This window comes from Phialemonium atrogriseum (assembly GCF_030411735.1).
Source record: "Phialemonium atrogriseum strain 8032-3 unplaced genomic scaffold QBC33scaffold_1, whole genome shotgun sequence".
NCBI lineage: Eukaryota > Fungi > Ascomycota > Sordariomycetes > Cephalothecales > Cephalothecaceae > Phialemonium > Phialemonium atrogriseum.
The window spans coordinates 1589346-1612404 of record NW_026848138.1 but is presented as its reverse complement, the minus strand read 5'-3'; the positions used below and the strand labels follow the sequence as shown (position 1 = coordinate 1612404).

Here is a 23059-nt window from a genome sequence, read left to right as displayed (position 1 = left end):
CCGACACCTTATCGCCACATTGGCGTTTTTGAGTCGCCCTGTTATCGCGCCCGCGGAAGTGAGAAATCCAAAATCTAGGCACCGGCGGGGAGGCCGATAAGCTTGCGGCTGCTCAGGATTCAGGTACATACACATGAGCGGAGAAGGTGGATGGGGTCCGAAAATTTTCTGACAGGGTGCCGGCTCAACCGGCCTGGGACTAGGCAATTTTTGTTCTGCGTGTAAAAGCAGAGCCGGCATTGGACAATTCGAACGAATGACGTAGTGGCACTCAGGCTATGGCCAATTGCGATTCCCGTCGAATTGATTCCTCACGACTCTGCGCAAGCACAGACTTTGATGGCGAGAGGCAATTGCTGAGGCAGGACTTGTCGCCTTCTATGCGCAGAGAGAGGAGATATGATTTCGACCGCTATGAAGAAAGTTGCATGCACAATTGGCACAATTGCACAATTGCCGTGTTGACTTTACGCGCGACCGAGAAACAAATGGCTCGTACCAGGTAGGTTGAAGAAACGGCACAGTAAATGCACAGATAGCGCACGTTGGCTGTATGTTGTACCTCCCGTCTGCATGTATGTGCACTAACCATCCAAATAATGGGCAAGGGTGAGCTGCCTATGAGTGATTTCTCCCCAAGTTCCTCTAATAGTTCAATGGCCAAAGTTTCGCCCAACAACGAGCATTGCCTTCCTCGTCAACCTTGCCGACCAAATGCTCCTCCCAGGCTCCCCCTGTGTACGCATGATCCATCTGATTCTCCAATTTTAACTATACGGATCCGTAGATTTGATAGGAATGTCAAAAGAACCGTGCTAATCCCGTTGATCCTTGTCGGTCCGGACTGGGATTGAGCTTTGGCCGCCTATGAAAACAGCGGTTTGCACGGGTGGGTATTTTGCAAGTCTCCACTGGCTGACCAGTCAAAGCTCTTGCGCACATGGATACCCCAGCTGAGCACATGACGAAAAGGCAAATAGCAAAGCTTGATCAGGCCTGCAAAAGCACAGAGCTTCTTTTGCATATTCGTGGCGTTGGGGTAACGGCTTAGCAGATGGGGAGATGAAGATTTCCACGGTCCCCGAGCCCAGGACATTCCTCGGCGCGTTTGCCTCTTCACTATCGCTTGAGTTTGTTCGCGTTCCGAGCGGCATTTAGAGCCATTTGCATAGAGTCTTCGGGAATAACGTGGCGCAAGTTTCGACTTTTCTCTGTTGACTTTCTCTACGCAGTACCTACCTCAGCCTTCACAACCTTCAGTTGTCGTCATTTGAGAAAATCCCGCAGGCTCGATCGTCGCGAGCCCCCCCCAGCCGGTATACATATGTGGAACCTGAGGGCAAGGTACCTCCGACTAGAGAGAATGTGGCTCCTGGCAGGTCTGGGGTGTCGTGTGAGTGGAGCAAGGGTACTTGTTTGTATTCCGAGGTTGATGTAGCTCCATTGCGACGTGCCCCAAGGCAGCTTCCCATTGGAGACCAACTTTTTTTTATTTTTTTTTTCACCTTCACTCTCAGATTCCCCCCTCCTACCAGACCAGGATGTTTTGGACAGTACAGTGCCAATTGGAAATTTCCGACTAATGTCCCGGCGGCCGAGACACTCAAATAAGACTGGCTTGATCGGCTATCTAGCCCCATCCATGAAACATTTAGCACTGTGTAGTAGCGAGTCGTTGTCCCGAGCTTTCTCATACCTACCTACTCGCAAAGTAACTTCCAGGTGCAGGCGAGTTATCACTCGCCGCCTGGTCACCGCCCACAAATAGCTTTAAAAGTGGTAGCTTCCGCCGGTCTGAGCCATTTCTTCTCTTCTTCCCTTCCTCTTCCCCCACCCACGAAGGCCCTTTAAAGATCCCTTCGATTTCGTGAGGTGTCGAAGCCGTCCTCCCCCTCTCCACTCTGTCTCCCCCAAGCTTCCTTTGTGTTGTGGACGACGCGTCGGATCTGCCCCCCTTCAGCACCTAATCCCTAGGTACCATCAGATATTCGCTCGCCGCGTCAATTCGGTTCCTGAGCTGCTCTTTTACCTCTCTAAGCGACCCAGCTTTTTAGGCCAGTGAGCAGAGTTATCTGCCCCCACGCCAGCACTCACCATGGCGGAATCCAATTCGGCCGCCACTCCCGGCCACCTCGATACCAACATTGAGTCGGGTAAATTCGACGAGAAGGAAGCTTCCCTTTCCACACCGGCCGCCGCCAAGCCCAAGGCCGAGGATGAAGAGGAAGATGAGGACATGGACGCGCTGATCGAGGATCTGGAGAGTCAGGATGGTCATGGCGAGGATGAAGAAGAAGAGACAACTGTCGTGGGCGGTAAGCATTGATCAACCCGGCCCGAGGCAGTGTCGCTTGTGGTCGCCGAGCGCATCCTGTAGACTCGGCGTCAAGGAGAGTTTGTGGCCACGGCGACTCTGGTCCTCGGGCTTCAATTTTCGCCTGCCTGCTACGGACATCTAATTGAGAATAGGTGCTCGCCCTATCCCGGAGGACATGCTCCAGACTGACACGCGAGTTGGTAAGTGACATTTAAGACGCGTCGCGCGCGGAAATCGCGCCGACCATCCCTATCGCATGTACATGACTGACAAATTTGCTAGGTCTGACCGAGAACGAGGTCACGGCTCGGAGAAAGAAGTATGGTCTCAATCAGATGAAGGAAGAGAAAGAGAGTACGTACTCGACTTGTTCCCTCCCAGCGTCGCATTGGCGCCCACGGCGATATTGCCATGCTAACGGTGGATTCAAACAGACATGATTCTCAAGTTCCTCTCGTACTTCGTCGGCCCTATCCAGTTCGTTATGGAGGTGAGCATTTCCCACACCGAGTTCGATAGTTCCGCGCCAATAGCATCTCGCTGGGTCAATTTGGAAAATGGTTGGACAACGCCCTGGTCTAGTGGACAAGATCCACGCCAAAGGCTCGGCCCAGACCAAGCGGCCCAGCGAGGCCTAAAATGGCGAATTGCTCCATTTAACTGAATTTGTCGGGCGCTAATTCTTGACTTTAGGCTGCCGCCGTCCTGGCTGCTGGTCTCGAGGACTGGGTTGATTTCGGTGTCATCTGCGGTTTGCTTCTGCTTAACGCCTGTGTTGGTTTCATCCAGGAGTTCCAGGCTGGTTCTATTGTCGACGAATTGAAGAAGACACTTGCCCTCAAGGCCGTTGTCCTCCGTGACGGCACCCTCAAGGAAATCGAGGCCCCCGAGGTCGTCCCCGGCGATATTCTGCAGGTCGAGGAAGGTACCATTATTCCGGCTGATGGGCGCATCGTCACCGAGGATGCTTTCCTCCAGGTCGATCAGTCCGCCATCACCGGTGAATCCCTTGCTGTTGACAAGCACAAGGGCGACCAATGTTACGCCTCATCTGCTGTCAAGCGTGGCGAGGCCTTCATCGTCGTTACCGCCACCGGTGATAACACGTTCGTCGGTCGCGCCGCCGCCCTGGTGAACGCCGCCTCTGCCGGAACTGGCCATTTCACCGAGGTGCTCAATGGCATCGGCACTATCCTCCTCATCTTGGTTATCTTCACCAACTTGGTCGTCTGGATCAGCTCCTTCTACCGCTCAAACCCGATCGTCCACATTCTCGAGTTCACCCTTGCCATTACCATCATCGGCGTCCCTGTCGGTCTTCCCGCTGTCGTCACCACCACCATGGCTGTCGGCGCTGCTTACCTTGCCCGGAAGAAGGCCATCGTCCAGAAGCTCTCCGCCATCGAGTCCTTGGCCGGTGTCGAGATTCTCTGCTCTGACAAGACCGGTACCCTGACCAAGAACAAGCTCTCTCTTGCCGACCCCTACACCGTGGCTGGCGTCGATCCCGAGGACCTCATGTTGACCGCCTGTCTCGCTGCCTCGCGCAAGAAGAAGGGTATGGATGCCATCGACAAGGCCTTCCTGAAGTCTCTCCGTTACTACCCCAGAGCCAAGGGTGTCCTGTCCAAGTACAAGGTCATTGACTTCCATCCGTTCGACCCTGTCAGCAAGAAGGTCGTTGCCCTCGTCGAATCTCCCCAGGGTGAGCGCATTACCTGCGTTAAGGGTGCGCCGCTGTTCGTCCTCAAGACCGTCGAGGAGGACCACCCTATCCCCGATGAGGTCGATCAGGCGTACAAGAACAAGGTCGCTGAGTTCGCTACTCGTGGTTTCCGCTCGCTCGGTGTCGCCCGCAAGCGTGGTGAGGGCTCTTGGGAAATCCTCGGCATCATGCCCTGCTCCGACCCGCCCCGTCACGACACTGCCCGCACTATCAACGAAGCCAAGTCCCTGGGTCTCTCCATCAAGATGCTTACTGGTGATGCCGTCGGTATCGCAAGGGAGACCTCCCGTCAACTCGGCCTCGGTACCAATGTCTACAATGCTGAGCGCCTCGGTCTCGGTGGCGGTGGTGACATGCCCGGCTCTGAGGTATACGACTTCGTCGAGGCCGCTGATGGTTTCGCCGAAGTGTTCCCCCAGCACAAGGTAAGTTGCTCGCGCAGCTGGTTTCCTGAGTTGTGGAAGAAGAAGGTGGTGGTTGGCTGGGGCGGAATGGAATGCTTCTGAAACATTCCGCCGAAACACCCTGACAACCCCGCGCTGATTCCTATGCTCGTGCGTTATACCTTCTGAGTACCTAGTCACTGACTTTGATCGTTACAACAGTATAATGTCGTCGAAATTCTGCAGCAGCGTGGCTACCTCGTTGCCATGACTGGTGATGGTGTCAACGATGCTCCCTCGCTTAAGAAGGCTGACACAGGTATTGCCGTCGAGGGTGCCTCCGATGCTGCCCGATCCGCTGCCGATATTGTCTTCCTTGCCCCCGGCTTGGGCGCCATCATCGACGCGTTGAAGACCTCTCGCCAGATTTTCCACCGCATGTATGCTTACGTGGTCTATCGTATCGCTCTCTCTATCCATCTCGAGATCTTCCTTGGTCTCTGGATTGCCATCCTCAACCGCAGTCTTAACATCGAGCTCGTCGTCTTCATCGCCATCTTTGCCGATGTCGCCACCCTTGCCATCGCTTATGACAACGCGCCATACAGCAAGACCCCCGTCAAGTGGAACCTGCCGTAAGTACTCCCAGTTTGTTGTTGTCCCGGTTCGGCGTCGTGATCAGCATTGCTAACTAGCAATTTAGTAAACTCTGGGGAATGAGTGTTCTTCTCGGAGTCGTCCTCGCTATCGGCACCTGGATTGCCACCACGACCATGTATGTCGGCTCCGAGAACGGCGGTATCGTCCAGAACTTCGGTCAGATGGATGAGGTCATCTTCCTCGAAGTCAGCTTGACTGAGAACTGGCTCATCTTCATCACCCGTGCAAATGGTCCCTTCTGGTCGTCCATTCCCTCGTGGCAGCTTGCTGGTGCCATTCTCGTGGTCGACATCATCGCGACCTGCTTCACCATCTGGGGTTGGTTCCTCCACGGCCAGCAGACCTCGATTGTTGCCGTTGTCCGTATCTGGATCTTCAGCTTCGGCGTCTTCTGCATCATGGGTGGAGTGTACTACATCCTCCAGGGCAGCGTTGGCTTCGACAACCTCATGCACGGAAAGTCCCCCAAGGGCAACCAAAAACAGCGATCGCTGGAAGACTTTGGTAAGTTTTTTACGTCTGTGATTCTAAATCTACGCAGGCCAAACACTAATGCCAATTACAGTTGTCTCGCTCCAGCGCGTGTCTACCCAGCACGAGAAGTCGCAATAGACGAGAGATTCCTCGTGACCATGGCGAAGAATTTTAGCGACATGGTGGATTGGTCAAATCGACCCCTTTTTTCTATGTGTAAATTTGTAACTATGCTTGAGGGGAGATAAAAGTTTCATACCCCCACAACAGTTCCTTAGACGAAACTAATCCTAAAGCATAAATTTTACAATCTCGTTCCATCCGCTACAAGTGAAATAAATGTTCAATCTTTTTGGCTAGGTCGGCGGCTGCTCAACTTGATGTGTCGTGGCGCGACAACTTGAGCCGTAGGCATCGTATCTGCCGACGGCCTCACCTTCCTTGGAACTTTGAGAGAAGTGGGGGAGGCTCAGGCAGCATCACCGTCTTCGGTTCAACTGGCGTCTTAAACAACCGGCCAACGATGGAAAGGCACCGCAAAGACACGGCTCTGTACCCTTCCTCCATTGGCAACGGTCAAGCATACTGACAGACGGGGCATGCATAAGTCTGTTCTAGACGTCAGTGTGGTTCCTGCAGCCTACCCGTTCTCGATATGTTGCACTCTGCAACTGCCGTAGAAGTAACTTTCAAGTTCCTGGCAGAGTTTCTCTGGTGATATCGCTGTTGATAGGTCCCTTGAGATTCGAAGGTTACAAGTTCTTCCATATAGGTCACGTTCTCATTCATGACAGCGAAGCACGTGACTTGCTAGCCCTTTGTGATATCAAAGTAAATTCACTCCTGTGATAATCCTATGATGTCCCTGTGGATGATTAAAAAATGTCGGTAGTTTGTTTCCGAGAGATGCGACTCTGCGTCTTGAAGACTTGTGCCAACTACCTATGAGATAAACCCCGTGCCTTGCGAAATCATGTCCGCGAACCGCGAGATCCCGGGATACTATTTTGGTAAGGGCCACTGCATGTCCCCATCTAAGCCGGCCCCAAGGTTGACCAGGGCCAGATCCCGAGAAGAAGAGGTACTTCAAGATAGAAAACAGCAAGACCGCTCCTTCGGAGGCACCATGGTCGGCAGAAAACGTCAAGCGCCGGAAGATAGCCGACCGCGAGGCCGCACGTGCTCGCGAGCGGTTGGAGCGGTCCAAGTGCCGGGTCAAGCAATCAAGGGTCCTTGCCGAGCCTCTGATGGGAGGGTTCCTCCGCCGGGAGACTGGACGACTCTCGCCCGAGGTGCCCGTGGCCAGCTTTGCCAGGGGACTGCGCGAAAAGGGCAGCGTGCCCCTGTTTCCGCCTGAGATGCCGTCTCCCGTCAATATTGCCCACCTTTACGTCGGAAATCATGACTGCAACCTCGGATTTGGTGTTGTTTATGGAAGTAAGTCTATTAGCCAGCAGGTCGTTGTCGTTAAGCGGTCTGCATAGGGTACGAGGAGAAAAATGATCTAATAGCCGAAACAGCACTGGATGAGGAGAGCCTTGTTGGGTGCTACATCCCGAGAGATAACAACGACAGGTATTTTATTGCACCTGGGCCCTGCTTCGGCTGGTGGATTATGGGAACATCAGCGACTGACGAAAATTCGGCCAGAATCGACGAGGATATTGTCAACAAGTATCGGCTTGACAGCCGCATGCCCCGAGAAGAAATAATCATGTGTCCTCAGATGTCCTCCTTGAAGTACCATGAACCGTCTCACAGGATACTGCTCACATCTCGCAAACCCGGACCCAGAGTAGGGGTGTCATTCTTCTCACCCCAGGTGTCGTACGGCAGGGATACCGAGCCGGAATGGTTGATAGGGGGTGGTAAGCACCCTCTCCTCTCCTTTTGCGGATTGAGACGCGACCCCTGACCCAGCATACATATATATAGCCGACCACTACGAAAACTTCTCCCGTTTCTCCCCTAGCCCAGATTGCGTTGCCAACACGTGCACCCCAGCACCCGCGTCCTCGGACCTGATCTGCCTGATAGGGACCAGCGACGGGATCCTCCAATTCCGGCGGGAGGGCCCCCTGACCTGGCTCACCCCCGGCGGCGGCGCGGCCCCGCCGTCCCACGCCACCGGTGCCGCTGCGGCGGGGCCGCGCGACGTCTTCAGCATAGACTTCCTGGCCGGCAACCCCAACGTCGTGTTCGCGGGGGGCCGCTCGAGCCGCCTGTCGATGGCGGACCTGCGCACGGCGCCGCGGTCGTGGGAGGAGCTGGCGATCCGCCACGCCAGCTCCGTCGCGCACGTGCGGTCCCTCAACGAGCACCAGGTCCTCGCCGCGGGGCCGAGGTCGGCAATGTGCGTCTACGACATCCGGTTCCGCAAGGAGGCGGCCGCCGCCGCGCGGCCCAACGACGGCGGCGGCGGCAGAAGACGCGCGGGGAGAGGAGGAGGCGCGGGGAAAGGTGCACACCGTCCCCTGCTGACGTTCCCCGGATTCCGGAACGGGGCCCATATCCACTTTGGCCTCGACGTCGAGCCCGCCATGGGTGTCGTCGCGGCCGCACACGACAACGGAGGTGTCGGCGTCTACTCGCTGCGGAGCGGCAGGAGGCTCGCGTGCCCGCCCGTGGACAAGGTCGCCATCCGGGGTGGCGTCGTCAAGGGCGTCATGTTCCAGACCCTTCCGAGGGATAGATTGCCGAGCCTCTTTCTCGGGGAAGGAGCCAACGTGTGCAAGTACTCGTTCGGCGTCCTTGACGGGGCGGATGAGATACTCGAGGAGTAGACGAGAGATGGAGAACCCCTCGAGGGAGAAGGGAACCTCGTGGCAGGGGAGATGATCGAATGTCGTCGTGCGGCTTGTTGTCCTACTACGTCTTAGAAAGGTACTCCTATAAAATACAATGATACCCCCGGTACCCCAACCCAACCCCCCAAAAGCATCGACGCCCATAAAAGCACCTTCAAAACCCAGAAGCAGCTCGCCAGTCCCTTTTTTGAGTTATGCCGTTTTAAAACCTTGAGCCAGAACCCCTAAGCCCGTGATCTCTTTTCCGAACCACGCCCATGACCCCAAAGCACCATGACCTCTCAAATTGCTTCTGAAAAAAAAGCAAGGGGAAATGACCCAGCACCGGTAGAACCTATACCGATACTAGATTCCGAGCTGCGCCAAACCATGATGCTCCCATAGAATCCCAAGAAGATCATTAAGTATCTTTAAAGAACAGCAAGGGAAAAGATGCGATAAATACTGAGAACATCCCCCACGGACAACAGTCTACATGGGCAGATATTGCCGTCACGGGCAAAAACGTTGCTCAAAATGCACCGACAAGCCAGATAAGATCGGACGGTATCGAGGAACCGGTTTCGCTCATCTCGCCAACCGGATGGCATTGTTCGCGCTCTCGCTCTTCAGGTTGAACGTGCCGGCCAGCTGGGGGAACGCCTTGGCGAAGGCGTCGCCCAGGGTCCAGTTGTCGAGGCGGCGGAGGTGCCGCTCGAAGACGGGGTTGATCATGAGCTCGCTTGTGTCGGGGCTCTGCAGCAGGGTGTCGATGTCCTCGTACGGCCAGTTGAGGCTCAGCGTGGTGGTGAAGGGGATGAAGAAGTTCTCAAACGGGAACTCGTTGGGCTGGTAGGTCCGGGCCAGCCGCTCGCGCATCCGCGGGAAGGGCAGGTGGTCGAACCACGCCGGGTGCGGCGTGTCTAGCTGTGCCGGCTGCGGCGCCATCCACGCCGGCAGGCGCTCGTAGTTCTCCCGGGTCGGGCTGATCTGCCACCGCATGAGCAGGAACATGATGTACAGAGTCGCCACGCGCTCCGGCAGCGAGGAAAGGTCCGGGAACGTCTGTAAGATGTCGGTGAACACCTTCGAAAGCGGGTGGGAGTACTGGCTGTTGGAAGGGTTCAGTAATGAGGATACCGACGGGTACCGGGGGCCGATTATCTCTTGCGTTGGAAGGCCCTCGGCTGCTCTCTGCCGCCGCTCGGACAGCAAATCTAGCAGGAGACTATCTAGCGGGCACGTCGGCAAGCAGTTCTTGATCTGCAGCGAGGCATACCCGGGTTCGACGCCAGTGCCGGCGGCAAGATCCATACCGACGCCATATTCCAACTGACTTGCGTCTGGGTTCTGGTCGAGGAGCGACCCCTGGGAGGGTGTGACGCCCGTCCAGTCGTGCTTCATGGGCACGTGGCGGAACTGCGGAGTGTCTTGCGCTCCATCGGCACCACTCTGTATTCGGTTGACACGCTGCGCCGAGTCGAGCAGGAAGTCGAGCCCCAACCTCTCCCCGGTGCCCATGTCTAGGCCGTGGACGTACTCAAGGCGCTGCTGGTTTAGCAGCTTGGATTGCGGCAGGGGAACGTTCGGTGGCGGGGGTTTTTGAGGAAGGAGATCCCCGGGCCATTGACCTTGGCCATGGGCCACGGAGACAGAAGCTGGGGATGCAGCGCTTGTCGGAGTCGAGACATTGTGGAGCGAGGACGGTGCAGGAGGATGTTGGACGGTAAGGTAGGCTTGAGCAGGAGAGGCGTAGTTGGAGTGGTGAACTGCCGAGAGAAGCTCCTGTCAGACCCCATAAGAGCAGCACAGATAAAGATTTGACGAACCTGGACTTGTCACGATGGGCTGTATCATGGACATAATGGAGATCAGGCGCCTCTTGATGTCGACATTTTCGGCCTCGACGGCCTCCTTGGCGCGTAGGACGGCCTGCAGGTCCTGGTACGGCTGCTGCGACTCCAAGGCGGCTATTTTCGCACGCAGTTCTTCGACAAGGGCCTTGTTCCGTTCGCGAATGTTTCGTTGGGCCTCGCGGTCTGCGGTTCGCGAAAGAGAGCGTTGCTTGGTCAGCCCAGATTGGGACCGACCCAATTGGCAGGAAGCGAACGGAAGCACACTCACCATTCGCCCGCTTCTTCTCCAGCTGCTCCGGGGTCAGATTGGCGACACCTCTCGAGCCGGGCCCGATCTTCCGCTTCTTGCTTGCACCAACACCCGGCTGGTGCAGCTGCTGGGACAAGGGGCTGGATCCATCTGTGTCGTCATTGGAGCCTCGTCCATAACGCCTGGTCAGGCTGGCATCGTCGGTAGGCGAAGTGGAAGTGTCGTTCTCTGTGCCACCACCCCCAAGCGACGACAGCTGGTCGGCCGTCGACGAGGCCATATGGGGCCGCCGCTGGATAAAATGTAACAATAAGATACACACTGGGCCCTCCAACCGTCCGATCTGACACGGACCCCAGACTGCTCTGCAAGTCCCGGTCTGCAAGGGTGTGGATGTACAGTACATACGTGGGTGGGACGAGCGGGAGGGAGGGGAACCTATTGGTGACGACGATTCAGTCCTGGCTCTCGTCCCGACCATCAACGAGTCATGCCGGCCGGCAGCCACCCCACCAATGCGGCTAATCCTAAGTAAGGTACTGTAATCCGTACAGCAAACAAAACATTTGTTTGGGGGTGGTTTTAGCCCACTAGGCAAACGGATGACCACCCCTTCTGAGCGCATACCTACCTCAGCACGCATCCTTTGGAATGCTAATTATAATCGCATGTACGGAATAATCCAAGGAGAGCGACTCACCTCCGTCCGTCCACCAGTAATAAGTGTCAAAACCGGGCTCTATAACATTATTGGGTCTATCTGTCAATATGCAAGTATCCCGTGCACCATATGTGCCAGCCCGGCCTCCCTGTCAAACTCTCGCGTAACCCCTTTTTCCCCTTCCCGGCCGTCATGACCAACAGCCACGGCCCCAAATCATCGTCGCGCCCTAGTCTAGTCCGCCGAGGCTCTAGCAAGTGCCTCGTGTAGGTGGGGTGGGAACCGATATCTCAGCTGGCTCGTGTATGTCGTCAGGTCAACGCTCATCTGCTTCAACTCGTCTACCAGCATGCGAGCGGTCGACTCGTTGCCGCTGAATTGGCCATTCATGAGCCGCTCCCGCTGCTTAGAGCAGCAGATGATTGTCCACATCAGGAGGTTTGGCACGTTGATGGCAACCGGCTGAGACAGGCTTGGGAATTTGGACGCATAGCTGCGGATGATGCTCGGGTCGCCCTTGGCGCTGAGTGGAAGGATCTCGAGGGCTCGGATTCTCTGCCGTCGAGTCAGCACATCTGTCCAGGTAACAAAAGAAGAAGAGACGGGAAGACGAAAAAAAATTACTCACATCCAGGCATTGAGGCCACCTGCCCGCCTCGACAAGGCCCTTGATCTCGCTCATCTGTAACAATACGCTGCACGCGACGCGATTGGGCTCCCGGATCTTCTGCCAGAACATGTAATCCCTTTCATACATGGTCATCATCGTCTTTGCCAACTCGACCGGATCCTCGATTGCTGCCAGGCTCAGGCTGCCCACCTGCTGCGATTCCGCTTGCTTGCCCTCCACACGCGGCTTTACCGGCATGAGGCGTATAGGATCCTCTCCAATCTCCAGGGATACGGCTTCGCTGAGGGCGCGGCTGACGATGGACACCACGGTGTCGTAATCCCCGGCGAGGTGGTAGAGGAGAACCGCATCCGTAGTCCGTCCGTTGTCATCGGCGAAGCTGGCCGCCTGCAATGTGATGGTCTTGATGAACTCCTGCTCTTCCCCGAGGGCAATCAAGGAGCTACGCTCCTCGATAATGCCCTTGATCCGGTGCCCGTCGGGCTTGATGTCGCCAACCAGCTTGCTGAATTCCCTGCTCTCGAGGACTAGCTCCCGCAACGCCTCGTGGCAGAGCGCTGCGTGTTGATGGCCCGTATTGTCATCGGCATTCAGGCAGATAAGGATCAGATAGTCCACCGCGGCCCCGACATCGGCAGCCCTGAAGTCTCGGGTGTAGTAGCCCAGCATCCGGCCAAAGTTGATCTGTGGCAGGCCCCGCGTGTTGTGGCTAAGAAGGTCGTTTCCAGACGTGACCGCGTCCGCAGGCCGAAGCAACCCGTAGTATTCTAGGGCAATCGCGAAATGGACGGCATCCACGTATGAAAACGGATACATATATGCAATAGCCTGCTCAAACATGCCCGACAATATCTGGAGGTAGAAGAACATCCCAAAGCTGCCGCTGCTGTCTTCCGCTGTGGTGGTCTTGGGGAAGTGCTTCAGGCCGATTTCCCTGATGCTCGCCTGTAACTCGTTGAGGCCATACATCTCGCTGGCAAGTTCGGACGACTTGTCTCCTTCTCGGGCCAGATTGAATTGCAGCCAGATCCAATCATTGACATCCGTGTGTAGCCCTTCCAGGCTGCGGTTGTTGACTTCGCAGCGACCTATGATCTTGTAACAGGCCATGCGGAAAGGATCCATCGAGTTGTCTGGCGCGTTACGAACACGCTGTGCGTATTCGTTGTTGCACCGTTCCTGCATCTGCCTCTTGAGCCGACGCTCCTCGGTTGAGGCATAGCTGTTAATGTAGCCGGGGAAAGTCCGATCGATGCTCCGGAAGTGGTTCTGTATGTTGTTGACATATTGTGCCGCCTCGTTAACGTGGCCGGACCTCAGAAGGTAGAACACGATGGCCCAAACGTATTCTTCATTCACCATCTGCAGTCCCTCCGTGTTGTCCGGGACAAGCGTCTTTCGGGCTATGCGAAGGCGGACGTAAGCCTTGATCTTGCTGACCACGTCAGGACGACCGCCAAGGTTGGCATCTTGGGGGTACTTGGCGATGAGCGAGTCGATCTCCTTGAAGAACTGCCTCTCCAAGAACCGGTTCGCGCCACTCAGGATCTGCTTCCGCATGTTTATAGCATTGGCGGACTGCGCACTGGGATCCAAGTACATCTTGGCATACTGTCGCTCTCGCGGCACCTCGTCTTTCTCCGGGTTCTCCCCTACAATCTCCATCATCGCACGATAGGCATCGACAACATGAGGCGCATGTGGGTCTCCGGACTTGTCTGCGAGGTCTGCAAGGTCGCGGAAGAGATATGTTGGCTGCGACGACTGCCGGGCGTCGTTGAGGGCATGGATCTTCTCAGCCAATCTTCCCTGCTTCTCACGCACAAAACGATCGTCCATGGATCCAGCACCACTGATAGACCCGGCAGGGCCTGTCCCGCCCTCGACATCGGAGAACTCGGGAGCATGCTGCCCAATCCTACTAGGGGTTCCAATGACAGATTTGTGCATGGATGATCTTCCAAACGTGCTGGCCTTCTGCGTAGATCGAGCGCCAGATGTTGGCTGGGTAGATTTACGACGCGAGCGTCCAAACCCTCCCTGGGACTCTCTTCCGGGAGTGCTACCCGAAGGCACGCCAGATGTCTCCTCCCTTGGCTTGATTCCGAAATGTTGGTAGACACGCTTCCGCTGAGCCTCCCACTCCATGGTGACATTGTCTTCTAAGAACGCGTCGAAGTCCCGCACGGATCTTTCGAGACCATCGGCGATCATACTCAATGTCGTCTTGGTCTGAAGGTTCGAGAGATATGTCTCAATGTCAAGCTCCGAGGTCCCCAATCCTTGCGAGGGGCGCTCTGTCCGTCCATGTATCCCGAGCGAGCCTAGATCCTTCACGGCTGCTCCGGGGTCAACGCCGGAAGCGGCGAGTAGGTAGTGGGCCTTGCCATCGAGCGGGCGATCATGGCCGCGAGGACCAAGCTTCTTGAGCCTCTGGCGAAGATCCCCGAGGCCCAGTTGTAGGCCGGGAAGCTCCCCCAGTGGCGACTCCCCCTCGGCTTGTTTCCTGCTCTTAGCTAAGAGGCTGTCGAAGTAGGCGCCGCTCGGTTGGGCTTGGCCCTGCGCCTGGCTCTGAGCCAGGGGCTGATTCAAGCCAAGGGTGGTGGGCTGGAAGGTGCCGAAGACACTGCCTCCAGCAGGTGCAGGGGTCGATGTGGATGCGGCCATGTTCGTTTGAGGTTGCGAGGCCGTCGGCTGAAAAGGTCGAGGGTTTGTGGCTCCAAACAGGCTGCCGGCAGCAGGTGCTTGGCCGGTATTCAAGCTGCCCCCGAACAGAGACGGCTTGGGCTGCTGGGCAAGTGAGCCGCCGAAAAGAGAGCCGGTCGCTTGGGGCTGGTTCGTCGTGCTTCCGGCCGTCTGCTGGTTGCCAGTAGAGCCAAAGATGCCGCCGCCCGACGGCTGTTGACCCAAGGTCGGCTGTGCTGTCGTGTTTTGAGATCCAAAGGCACCGCTTCCGCCCAAAGTAGGGGTGGCTCCCTGTGTGCCAGTCGAAGCACCAAATAGGCTCCCGCCGCCTAATGGTTTGCCAAAGACAGACATCCTGTTCTTGAGGATCGGGGAGTATAGTTGCTAAGGCCCCGAAGTTGGTTTTAAGATAAAGCGACGAAAACGCGTCGAGGGGCGCGTCGGCGCAGGCAATCGAGCAGGATATTTGCGGTTGCTTAGGCAAGGCTGAAAGCTTTTGGAGGTACGGTGTACCTGCAGCTAATGGCAGCCGGGCAGAGAGAACCACAGCAACGAGCCTTAGTGAGTGGATACCAAGCAGGTGCAACTGCAGCCAATCACAGAGATGACTCTAGGTACAGGAGACTGTCACAATTCACATCAATAATGGAAGTTACAGTATTTCCAGTTTACCAATTTCTATCCCATATTGCGCATCCCTACTATTGTTCGATTATATAGGTAGCGAGGTATTCCATCCTTGGTACCCATTGATTAGATAATTAAGCTGTAGTTCGTGTCTAAACGGTCATTCCAAAATCTAATTTTGCGCCCCGGCTCCATCCAGCCCATCGACCCAAGAGAACTCCTTGATAGCCGCATCAACCTTGTTTCTGTACTCCCGCTGGGTTCGACACTGGTCCAAGAAGACCTCGTACTTCGTGTCGAGTAACTTCTTCTCTCCAGGAGTAGCGCTTGATCTGACAACCCTGCCTGGCTTGCTCATGCGGTCCATGATGTCCCACAGCGGCTCCGTCGAGCCATCCTCGCGCGCGCTGGCTGCCTTTGCGCCGAGCATGGCGGCTCCGTGCACCACAGCAGCGTGGACATATCGCGGGATGAGAACCGGCATGTCGCAGGCCGTGGCGATGAGATCCATCAGGATCTCGTTCTGGCACTGGCTGCCGGACATGAAGATGCTCAGGATCGAGTGTCCGGCCTTGTTCATCGTCTCGACGATCTGCCTCGTCTGCAGCGCGATGAACTCCATCGTCACGTAGTACAGCAACGCCATGCCGTCCTTGGTCTTGTCGCTACTGAGTCCTACCACGGCTCCTTTCATATTCGGATCCGCGATTGGTGACCGGTTTCCCCAGAGGTCACCGTAAAAGAAGAAATGGCGGACCAGGTATGCGATCGAGGGCGACTTGTTCGCCTTGGCAAGGGCGCGTAGGTGATCGTTCAGGAAGTCATATATGTTCTTCCCCGCAGCCTGGGCCTCTTTGATCGTTTCCTGGTATGCTGCGTGCGTTTCCAGCATGTGCCGCATCAACTCGCCCGTAGCCGACTGGCCCCCTTCAGCCATCCAGAAATCAGGCATCAGGACGTCTCTGTACGGGCCCCATACGCCGGGCACAAATACCGCGTCTTTCGACATGGCGAGGTGGCATGTCGACGTACCGGCAACCGAAGCCAGTCGGGTAAAGGCCTGGGAGACATCGTTCGAAGCAACCGAATCGTCAAGATCATCTGCGCTCAGGGCTACTTTAGCCCCGACCGTCCCAACCCAGCCCGCATAGGCGTCGATCACACCACTTCCAACGGCGATGCCGGCGGGAAGACCGAGCTCCTTGCTGGACTTCTCGGACAGGGGCCCAACGAGCTCGCCGGCGCTCTTGTAGGTACCGTTCTGATCTATGTTAGCATGCTGTCCTGTACGAGAGCCCCCGGATTTGATAACGCCGCAAGGGTGAACACCAATAAGGAAAAAGGCTCACCACCCCGTCGACTCCTCCCATTCGTTTAAAGTTGTCCTTAACAAGGTCGCCAAGCCCAATGGTGTGGTAGAAATCCTCCTGCCACCCCTTGACGCTGCCGTCTACGCCGACCGGGACGAAGCCTTGCTTACAAACGGTGCTGCAGAAGCTTCTAGTCTCGCTGCCCGTTGCAATGTGCGTCAGCGCATCCGCCAAGTCGTAGAACTTGCAGCGGTCGAACAGGTCTGGGGGCATGTTGTTCTTCAGCCATAGAACCTTGGGGATCTCCATCTCGACGCTCATGGTACCGCCGACGTATCGTAGGAGGTTGTGTTTCGTCGAGTTGATCTTCTCCGTTTCGGCAAGAGGTCGGTGGTCCAGCCAGAGGATGACATTTCTGTCGTTGCCGTCATTCTTGAAATCGGGTCCAGTGACCGGGATGGGCTCGTCGGTGTCGTGAGAGAAGACAGCAAGGGAGCAAGTCGCATCGAAGCCGAGCCCGCGGATGCTCGTCGGGTCTACCTTGGACTCTGCCACCACCTTCTTTACACAGATACAGATGCATCGCCAGATATCTGAGGTGGATTGCTCCTGTATATCGTTATTAGCAACTCTAGTTGCAATAGCGGGCGGGGGGCATCACCATACGTAATGGGTGCCGTGAAGGCCAGCTGTGGGCTGCCAGAGCTTGATGTTCTCGGACGCGAGTGCCTTGATATCGCCCGTTGAGTCGATGATACAAGCGCGAGCAGAGCCGGTCCCCACGTCGATTCCAATGTAGTGTTCCTAGAGCATGATAAGCAATTGGTTCTCTGTGAAAAGATCGAGGAAGGGCAGAGCTCACCTGCATTTTGCCGCCGTGCAACACAGAACGTAGCTCAATGCTCTATGTCTTCTCACTTTCGGCTCTGCGTCACTTTCGCTCTCTCGGTGAGTCCTCGACCCGGTCACTCTGCCTTCAGAAGCTTAGCGAATACGTTGTCCTGATTTATCGAAGAGCCCAACTTGGATGCGATCCCACTTCAATTGAAAGAACCTAGGTATGAATATAGCTTTTTGTGTTCTCTCTTTTGTGTCCTCTGCGATGGGAGATATGCAAGTTGCGCCCGCCGGCAACGCGGGCACTCACGTGTATGCTGCTCAACCCCACCTTTGCCCCGCCTACTTACTCAGTCTAGATCTCTATTCCAAGAGCTTTAGCTTGCAGGTGTTTGCTTCTAGAACTAAGGAAACCCAATGATGGAGTTGATAGCTGGCAGGATCCCCACCCTGTCAGACGAGTTTGTTGAGCGATCGAAGGTTGGCAATCCGCGATCGGCAGGATCAACAGTCATCGGGCCCAAAAAATCCGTATGGCACGAGACATCTCGAGTTCTATCCTTTCGGTCTGCGGACGCCACTCGGTGACACGGAACACGGGTCTGACGGCCGGCAGCCCGGATCTGGGCCGGGCGACGCAGAGACTGGGATTCCGGAACCAGTTTAGAGTTACCATGAGAATAGGTTATCATATATGAAGTTCGTTCCCCTTTGCAGCGAAGGGTCCTGCAGCTGCTCGTTCCGGATCCGGTAGTACAGGAGCCCTTGCTCAAGTTCCCACAACGTTTGACTCCCGGGTTGGCCATTCCAATTTTTATGGACGGATCGAGGTTAGGGGGGTTGATTGAAGAAATCATCGTGGAAATACCCGACGGCTTTTGTACACGACCACCCTATGTACGTCACTAAACTGGCAGATACACCCGTCATTCTTTTTGATTTTGTTCTCTCGTAAACAAGAGCGACGCTTTTCTCAGAACAAGCTGATGGAAGGTGCAGCTTGTAGCTCCTGAGTCCGTAATAGCGAAAAATATATACAAAGGTACATACAAGGGTTAAACGGTCACTTCTGAAGTGCCAGATGGTCGTGCTCATCAACACCAACTTGAGGGTGCGGGAATGAGGCTTGTTCTTCCTCCCTAATTTTTTCCCACCCCCCAAAAAAATCGGTCCAAATACGACACAGCGTGAATGTCCAATATGGAGCCCAGGAGAGACGAACTAACTCACGACGACATCTGGGATGACTCGGCCCTCATCGACTCATGGAATGATGCATTGGAAGAGTATAAGGTTAGTGTCAACAACACACAGCCTCTGATTACGCATCACACACAGGTCGGTGGCTCAGGTTGCTAAAGTGCCGGTCCAGAAATACCATAGCATCCACGCAAAAGGAGGCGCAGCGGTCGATGACATTCTAGCCCAAGCAAAGTAAGTCATCTCGTCTGAGTCCCATCGTGTCCCATCGTTTGGTCTTGGCGATCCTCACCTATTCTATTGTTTCAGAACTCGAAAGAATGCCAAGCCTGAAACGGGAGATGGAAGCCAGCCTATGGAGGAAGGCGAAGTCGACCAGGCCGACGAAACACCCAAGAATGGGCAGGGCACGGATGTACACGAGGTAAATCATCCATCGATTCCATCCGCAGGCCCTCCACGGAGATGGAACATCAACGGCGATCACAAAGCTTGGCCTCAGACCAGAGGGTTGCGCTGACAATAATGATCCCTATCAGGATCGAGCCCCGACGGCTGTGCAAGGGGGGCATACAACGAATGCAGGGCCATCAAATCTCGGTCCGCAGACAATACTAGGATCAGGTAAGAAGCGCACCAGCGTCGCCGGTTACTTGGCCATCACTTGGCCAAGTATCGCGATCACGGATCAACTGCTGCTACCCCTATCGCTTAGAAAGTGACTAACACAGGCAGTGGGAGATGAGGGTTTGAGAAAGCTCCTGATGTCTTGGTATTACGCGGGATATTACACTGGACTCTACGAAGGGCAACAGCAACAACAGGCCAAGGAGGAAGGCCAATGAGAGCGAGTGAAAATAATTGGGGGTACAAAGGAAAAGTTCCAAAACGAAGATCAACACCGATGATAAACTTTAAATCCTGACGCTGGCGATCCGCCGCCGGGGCGTTCGGCAGAAGCGATCAAGGTGATGTGAGATGAGAGGATGGGAGGCTCATGTCAAAATGGGGGGGGATAGGGGGGAATGCTGAGCTCGGATGCAGGCGGCAAGCAGGGGTGTCGGTGGTGGGGAGAAATGGCCTGTACACATTGTAAAAGAGGCTGCTACGTGATCGACCGCGAACTGACGATTCTGTAACGACCTGTGTTCCATCGCCTCAAAAAATGCTACGGCACAGCCCTGTTCCTTGTCTGGGTCTGGAGTCCGGATGCGGGTGTCAAGCTGGAGCTGAGCAAGGGGGGTCGTCTTCGCCGTTTCAGCATTGCTTGGCCCGCCTAATGGGCCGCGTAAAGGAGTCAAGAGGAACAAAAAGAAGCTTCGGGGCAGGCTGGATGCTGTTTCTCCAAATGCTCCGAGGCGGGACGGAAGCACGGCGTCGTTAATTGCCAGGACCCTGGGCGCCGACGAGGCCCGATTTTCTGCCAAGGTCGTAAGCGTGCGCTTTGGCTTCTGCCAAATAGGGCATGGCTAAACAGAGAACCCTCAGGGGCGCATCTCAGGGCTCCTTCCCCAATTTTGGCAGTCTCGCAGACGGCCATGCAGCCACGTTGTGTACATGTACTGTTGCGTACGGCGCAACGAGGACAGGTCAAAAACACTGCACGATAGTTCGAACTGATTTACAAATCACTGCATTCGTACATACAACATGCTGAGTGTCCACAGCCGCGCAATATCAAATTTTAGGGACCTCTGACAATGTCCAGTTTGCTCCAGAAGCGAGTCCGCAAGTAATCACGGCTAGCCAGCATTTCCGGTACATCCCTTGTCTTGGGGTCTGAGCGGCTACTATTTCAGCAAAATGCAAAACACGACTCGAGACGATTCTGTCACATCCAACCTCCTGCGCCGCGACGCCCAGGTCTATCCCCCCAGCAACTTCGCTGGGAAGGCCGCATATGGGCAGAGGACTGCTTAATCGGACAAGCGCTACCCCGAACCCTGGCGCCAACCCCCGTCCAGAGTTGTTTCGTCATCCCCTCCTGAGAGCCATGGATGGGCCAGACCCATGGCTTGGACGTGCCCTTGGGTCTTCATGCTCGATTTAAGCAATGGGTTCCCTCCAGGAACCCTCTCAAGAAGTCTTGTTTCCCCTTCATATCTCTATTTCGCCCGTGTTCGTGTGTTCGTGTTGTATCCGCTCATTTGGTTTCTTTCGCTTCATCCTTCTAAGACGTCTTCACTTCTCACGAGCAGGCACTCGCCAAAGGCATCCAGAGCATTCAAGCAACAGGCATTTCAATAGTTGGATTCTCTACAGCATTTCCCGGTCAACACTCCTACCCCGATAACCGATAACCGTTCGACAAGATGAAGGTTACCGCCGCTCTATCGCTGTGCATGGCACCTCTAGCGTTGGCAAAGTCCGTCAACAATGCCTATCCTCAAAAACGGGATCAGAGCTCTCCTCGGGAGCTTTCGACCAAGGAGTCGCGGGCTCTCCCGATTGTCGGTGCGAACTCGGTGATTGGCAACCCCAGCGACATCTTCAACGCTGGCTTCAGAGGATTTGGTCTCCAGCAAAACGCCGTCTCCGAGGTTATCATTGTCTGGTTTAACCCTGGCGGTGGTTCCGCAACGACCATCGTCAACACGGTGACCGAAACCGTCGTTGCTGGCGGTGCTGCCAACACTGGCCTTGTAACCCCACCAGGCAATAACAACGGCAACAACAACGGCAACGGAGCCTCCCTTACCGTCCCCTCTGGCGCGACCGGCACTGTTGGAGGCACTGGAGCCACCCACACTGTCACCGTTGGCGGCCCGGCAGCTGGTCTCAATTTCTCGCCCTCTCAGATCTCGGCCAACATTGGAGATATGGTCATCTTCACCTTCCTGAGCGCCAACCACACCGCCACTCAATCCGCCTTCGACACTCCTTGCCAGCCCTTGGCGGGAGGTATGGACTCTAGCTTCCAGCCCAACCCCAACAACAGCGTCAACCCGCCTCCGCAGGTTGCCATGCAGGTTATGGTTTCCACACCCCTCTGTAAGCTTCCCCCGCCCTGAAAATACTTGCCCCAGTTGAGCAGTGACTAATTCCATAATCAGGGTTCTTCTGCAAGCAGGGCGGTCACTGTGGCAAGGGCATGACCTTCTCCATCAACCCCACCGCTGAGAAGACGCAAGCACTGTTCCAGTCCATGGCCATTGCCCAGAACGGCCAGGGCAGCGGAGGCGCCATCACCGGCAACGGAGGCGGTGCCGCCGCTCCTCCTCCTCCTCCTCCTCCTCCTCCGGCTGGTGGCAACGGTGCCGTTGCCGGCGAGGGTGCTGCTGTCACGGGCACCGTCGGCAATGGTGCTGCCCCCGCAGTCGGAACCGGTGGCGCTACCAATGGCAACGGCTTCGCTACTGGAACGGGCACCGTCAACCCAGACGGCTCTTGCTCGTGCGCCGTCGTCTGCAATGTCGGTTCCTTCCCCGCTGTCGCACAAGGGAACGGTGCCTTCGGTGGTTTCGCAGGCGCGATACCCGCCACCATGATCGGCGCCGCATAAGTGATTCCGTCTTTTGTTGCTGGGGGCGAGAGGGTTGTGTTTCTTGGCAGGCGGGTACTTTTCGGGGAAAGAATACCATTTTTTGTAGATTTACCACTTTGTTGCCATATGCTTGGATGATTTGCTTGGGAGGGCTAGGCTCTGCCCATCTCCGGCTTCAAGGCACATATATGACTGGTTCGTATTCTGGATGCAATCTTAATAGGACATGAATAAAGCACCCGAGGCCTTGTACGGGTCTTTTTCTTTTCTTGGGAGATAACTAGCCGCCGAGAACGACATTGAAAATCTATAGAGTTTCTCCAGTCGCTAGTGACCCCGTGAGACTGGCCCTGCGCCGAGGAAACGTATTGGGCTGTCGTCTTAGGTCAAGAGAGGTATTGGCGCTGACAGGTGCGATGATTACACTCGAGAAAGAACCCCCCCGGAGAGCCAGTCACGAGCACAGGATGCACAGTCTGTATGGATATCTAGATATATTGCGTTGCAATTGGCCGTCTCTCGGAACAGCCGTCCTAAACGCGACGGAGAAAACCCAGCCCGTCGTCCGACCCCAACTCCCCGAACAGAACGCGGTCGTGATATTCGTTACTCAGTCAACCTCGGAGAGGAAGCTGCATACATTATTCGGTTTCCCGGTGCTGTCAACCCGTCCCCCTCACTTCTTCCCGTTAGCCTCGGCGGCCTTCTTGGCGTCGGCTGTCAAAGTTGGTCAGTCTCCTGTTTATGGAACGCGAGAAACCCCATGCCAGGCGTTCGGCGGGTGTGTGTTTGTGTGGTGTGACTCGTACCAGCTGCTTGCTTCTCCCTCATCTTGGCAGCCGCGAGCTCCTTGTCGCGCGCCATCTCGCTTCCGCTCTTGCCGTTTGCCTTTTTCTATTCAATGGTAAGCACGGGTTCTGGGTTAGCATGTCCCTCTTTCGTTTTTCTCCCTCCCTTCCTTGATAAACGTCTCCGCGAGGAATGGCCAATGCCAAAGGTTCGCTCGATTGGCGAGCAAGCGCTCTGCCTGCGCCAAGGTAGCTCTGGTTGGGCGAGAAGGGGTATTGCGGGAATGGCGGTTCCAGGCCCTGCTTACCTGGGTGGCTTGCTTCTTGAGATTCGCCTCGCGGGCCTTATCGCGCTGGTTGCCGCGAGCCATTTTTAGAACGGCG

The 23059-nt window shown here is 55.8% G+C and overlaps 7 protein-coding genes across 7 annotated transcripts; 4 read left to right on the top strand and 3 right to left on the bottom strand.

The window, feature by feature from the left end:
• The first annotated feature begins 2292 nt into the window (after positions 1–2292).
• QBC33DRAFT_522023 (plasma membrane atpase) lies at positions 2293–5867 on the top strand. Its single transcript, XM_060426506.1, has 7 exons — positions 2293–2315; positions 2523–2671; positions 2752–2807; positions 3011–4468; positions 4649–5061; positions 5130–5590; positions 5652–5867. The coding sequence occupies exons 2-7, from the start codon at positions 2653–2655 to the stop codon at positions 5696–5698; spliced, it is 2454 nt and encodes an 817-aa protein (XP_060288854.1). The 5' UTR covers positions 2293–2315; positions 2523–2652; the 3' UTR covers positions 5699–5867.
• Positions 5868–6400: 533 nt separating this feature from the next.
• QBC33DRAFT_583692 (uncharacterized protein) lies at positions 6401–8722 on the top strand. Its single transcript, XM_060431383.1, has 5 exons — positions 6401–6570; positions 6626–6997; positions 7081–7135; positions 7211–7428; positions 7496–8722. Exons 1-5 carry the CDS (start codon positions 6534–6536, stop codon positions 8341–8343), a joined length of 1530 nt encoding a protein of 509 aa, XP_060288853.1. The 5' UTR covers positions 6401–6533; the 3' UTR covers positions 8344–8722.
• QBC33DRAFT_21988 (bZIP transcription factor) lies at positions 8723–11199 on the bottom strand. Its single transcript, XM_060422773.1, has 4 exons — positions 11084–11199; positions 10471–10890; positions 10176–10385; positions 8723–10115 (listed from the first exon to the last, which is right to left on the bottom strand). The coding sequence occupies exons 2-4, from the start codon at positions 10856–10858 to the stop codon at positions 8935–8937; spliced, it is 1779 nt and encodes a 592-aa protein (XP_060288852.1). The 5' UTR covers positions 10859–10890; positions 11084–11199; the 3' UTR covers positions 8723–8934.
• Positions 11200–11347: 148 nt separating this feature from the next.
• QBC33DRAFT_575148 (Nup93/Nic96-domain-containing protein) lies at positions 11348–17234 on the bottom strand (the record flags this gene model as incomplete). The annotated part of the gene is made up of 10 exons (XM_060430805.1): positions 11348–11668; positions 11742–11903; positions 11934–11936; positions 11976–12123; positions 12157–12206; positions 12243–14784; positions 15275–16317; positions 16406–16975; positions 17033–17170; positions 17229–17234. The coding sequence occupies 10 exons, from the start codon at positions 17232–17234 to the stop codon at positions 11348–11350; spliced, it is 4983 nt and encodes a 1660-aa protein (XP_060288851.1).
• Positions 17235–18403: 1169 nt separating this feature from the next.
• QBC33DRAFT_510483 (putative smn family protein smn1 protein) lies at positions 18404–19248 on the top strand (the record flags this gene model as incomplete). Its single annotated transcript, XM_060425772.1, has 5 exons — positions 18404–18496; positions 18576–18637; positions 18713–18827; positions 18943–19027; positions 19139–19248. 5 exons carry the CDS (start codon positions 18404–18406, stop codon positions 19246–19248), a joined length of 465 nt encoding a protein of 154 aa, XP_060288850.1.
• Positions 19249–20329: 1081 nt separating this feature from the next.
• On the top strand, positions 20330–22104 carry QBC33DRAFT_21663 (uncharacterized protein). The gene is made up of 2 exons (XM_060422732.1): positions 20330–21394; positions 21457–22104. The coding sequence occupies exons 1-2, from the start codon at positions 20716–20718 to the stop codon at positions 21903–21905; spliced, it is 1128 nt and encodes a 375-aa protein (XP_060288849.1). The 5' UTR covers positions 20330–20715; the 3' UTR covers positions 21906–22104.
• A 459-nt stretch (positions 22105–22563) lies between these two features.
• Positions 22564–23046, bottom strand: QBC33DRAFT_554082 (putative serf family protein; the record flags this gene model as incomplete). The annotated part of the gene is made up of 3 exons (XM_060429473.1): positions 22564–22604; positions 22697–22781; positions 22984–23046. The coding sequence occupies 3 exons, from the start codon at positions 23044–23046 to the stop codon at positions 22564–22566; spliced, it is 189 nt and encodes a 62-aa protein (XP_060288848.1).
• Between the last annotated feature and the right edge of the window lie 13 nt (positions 23047–23059).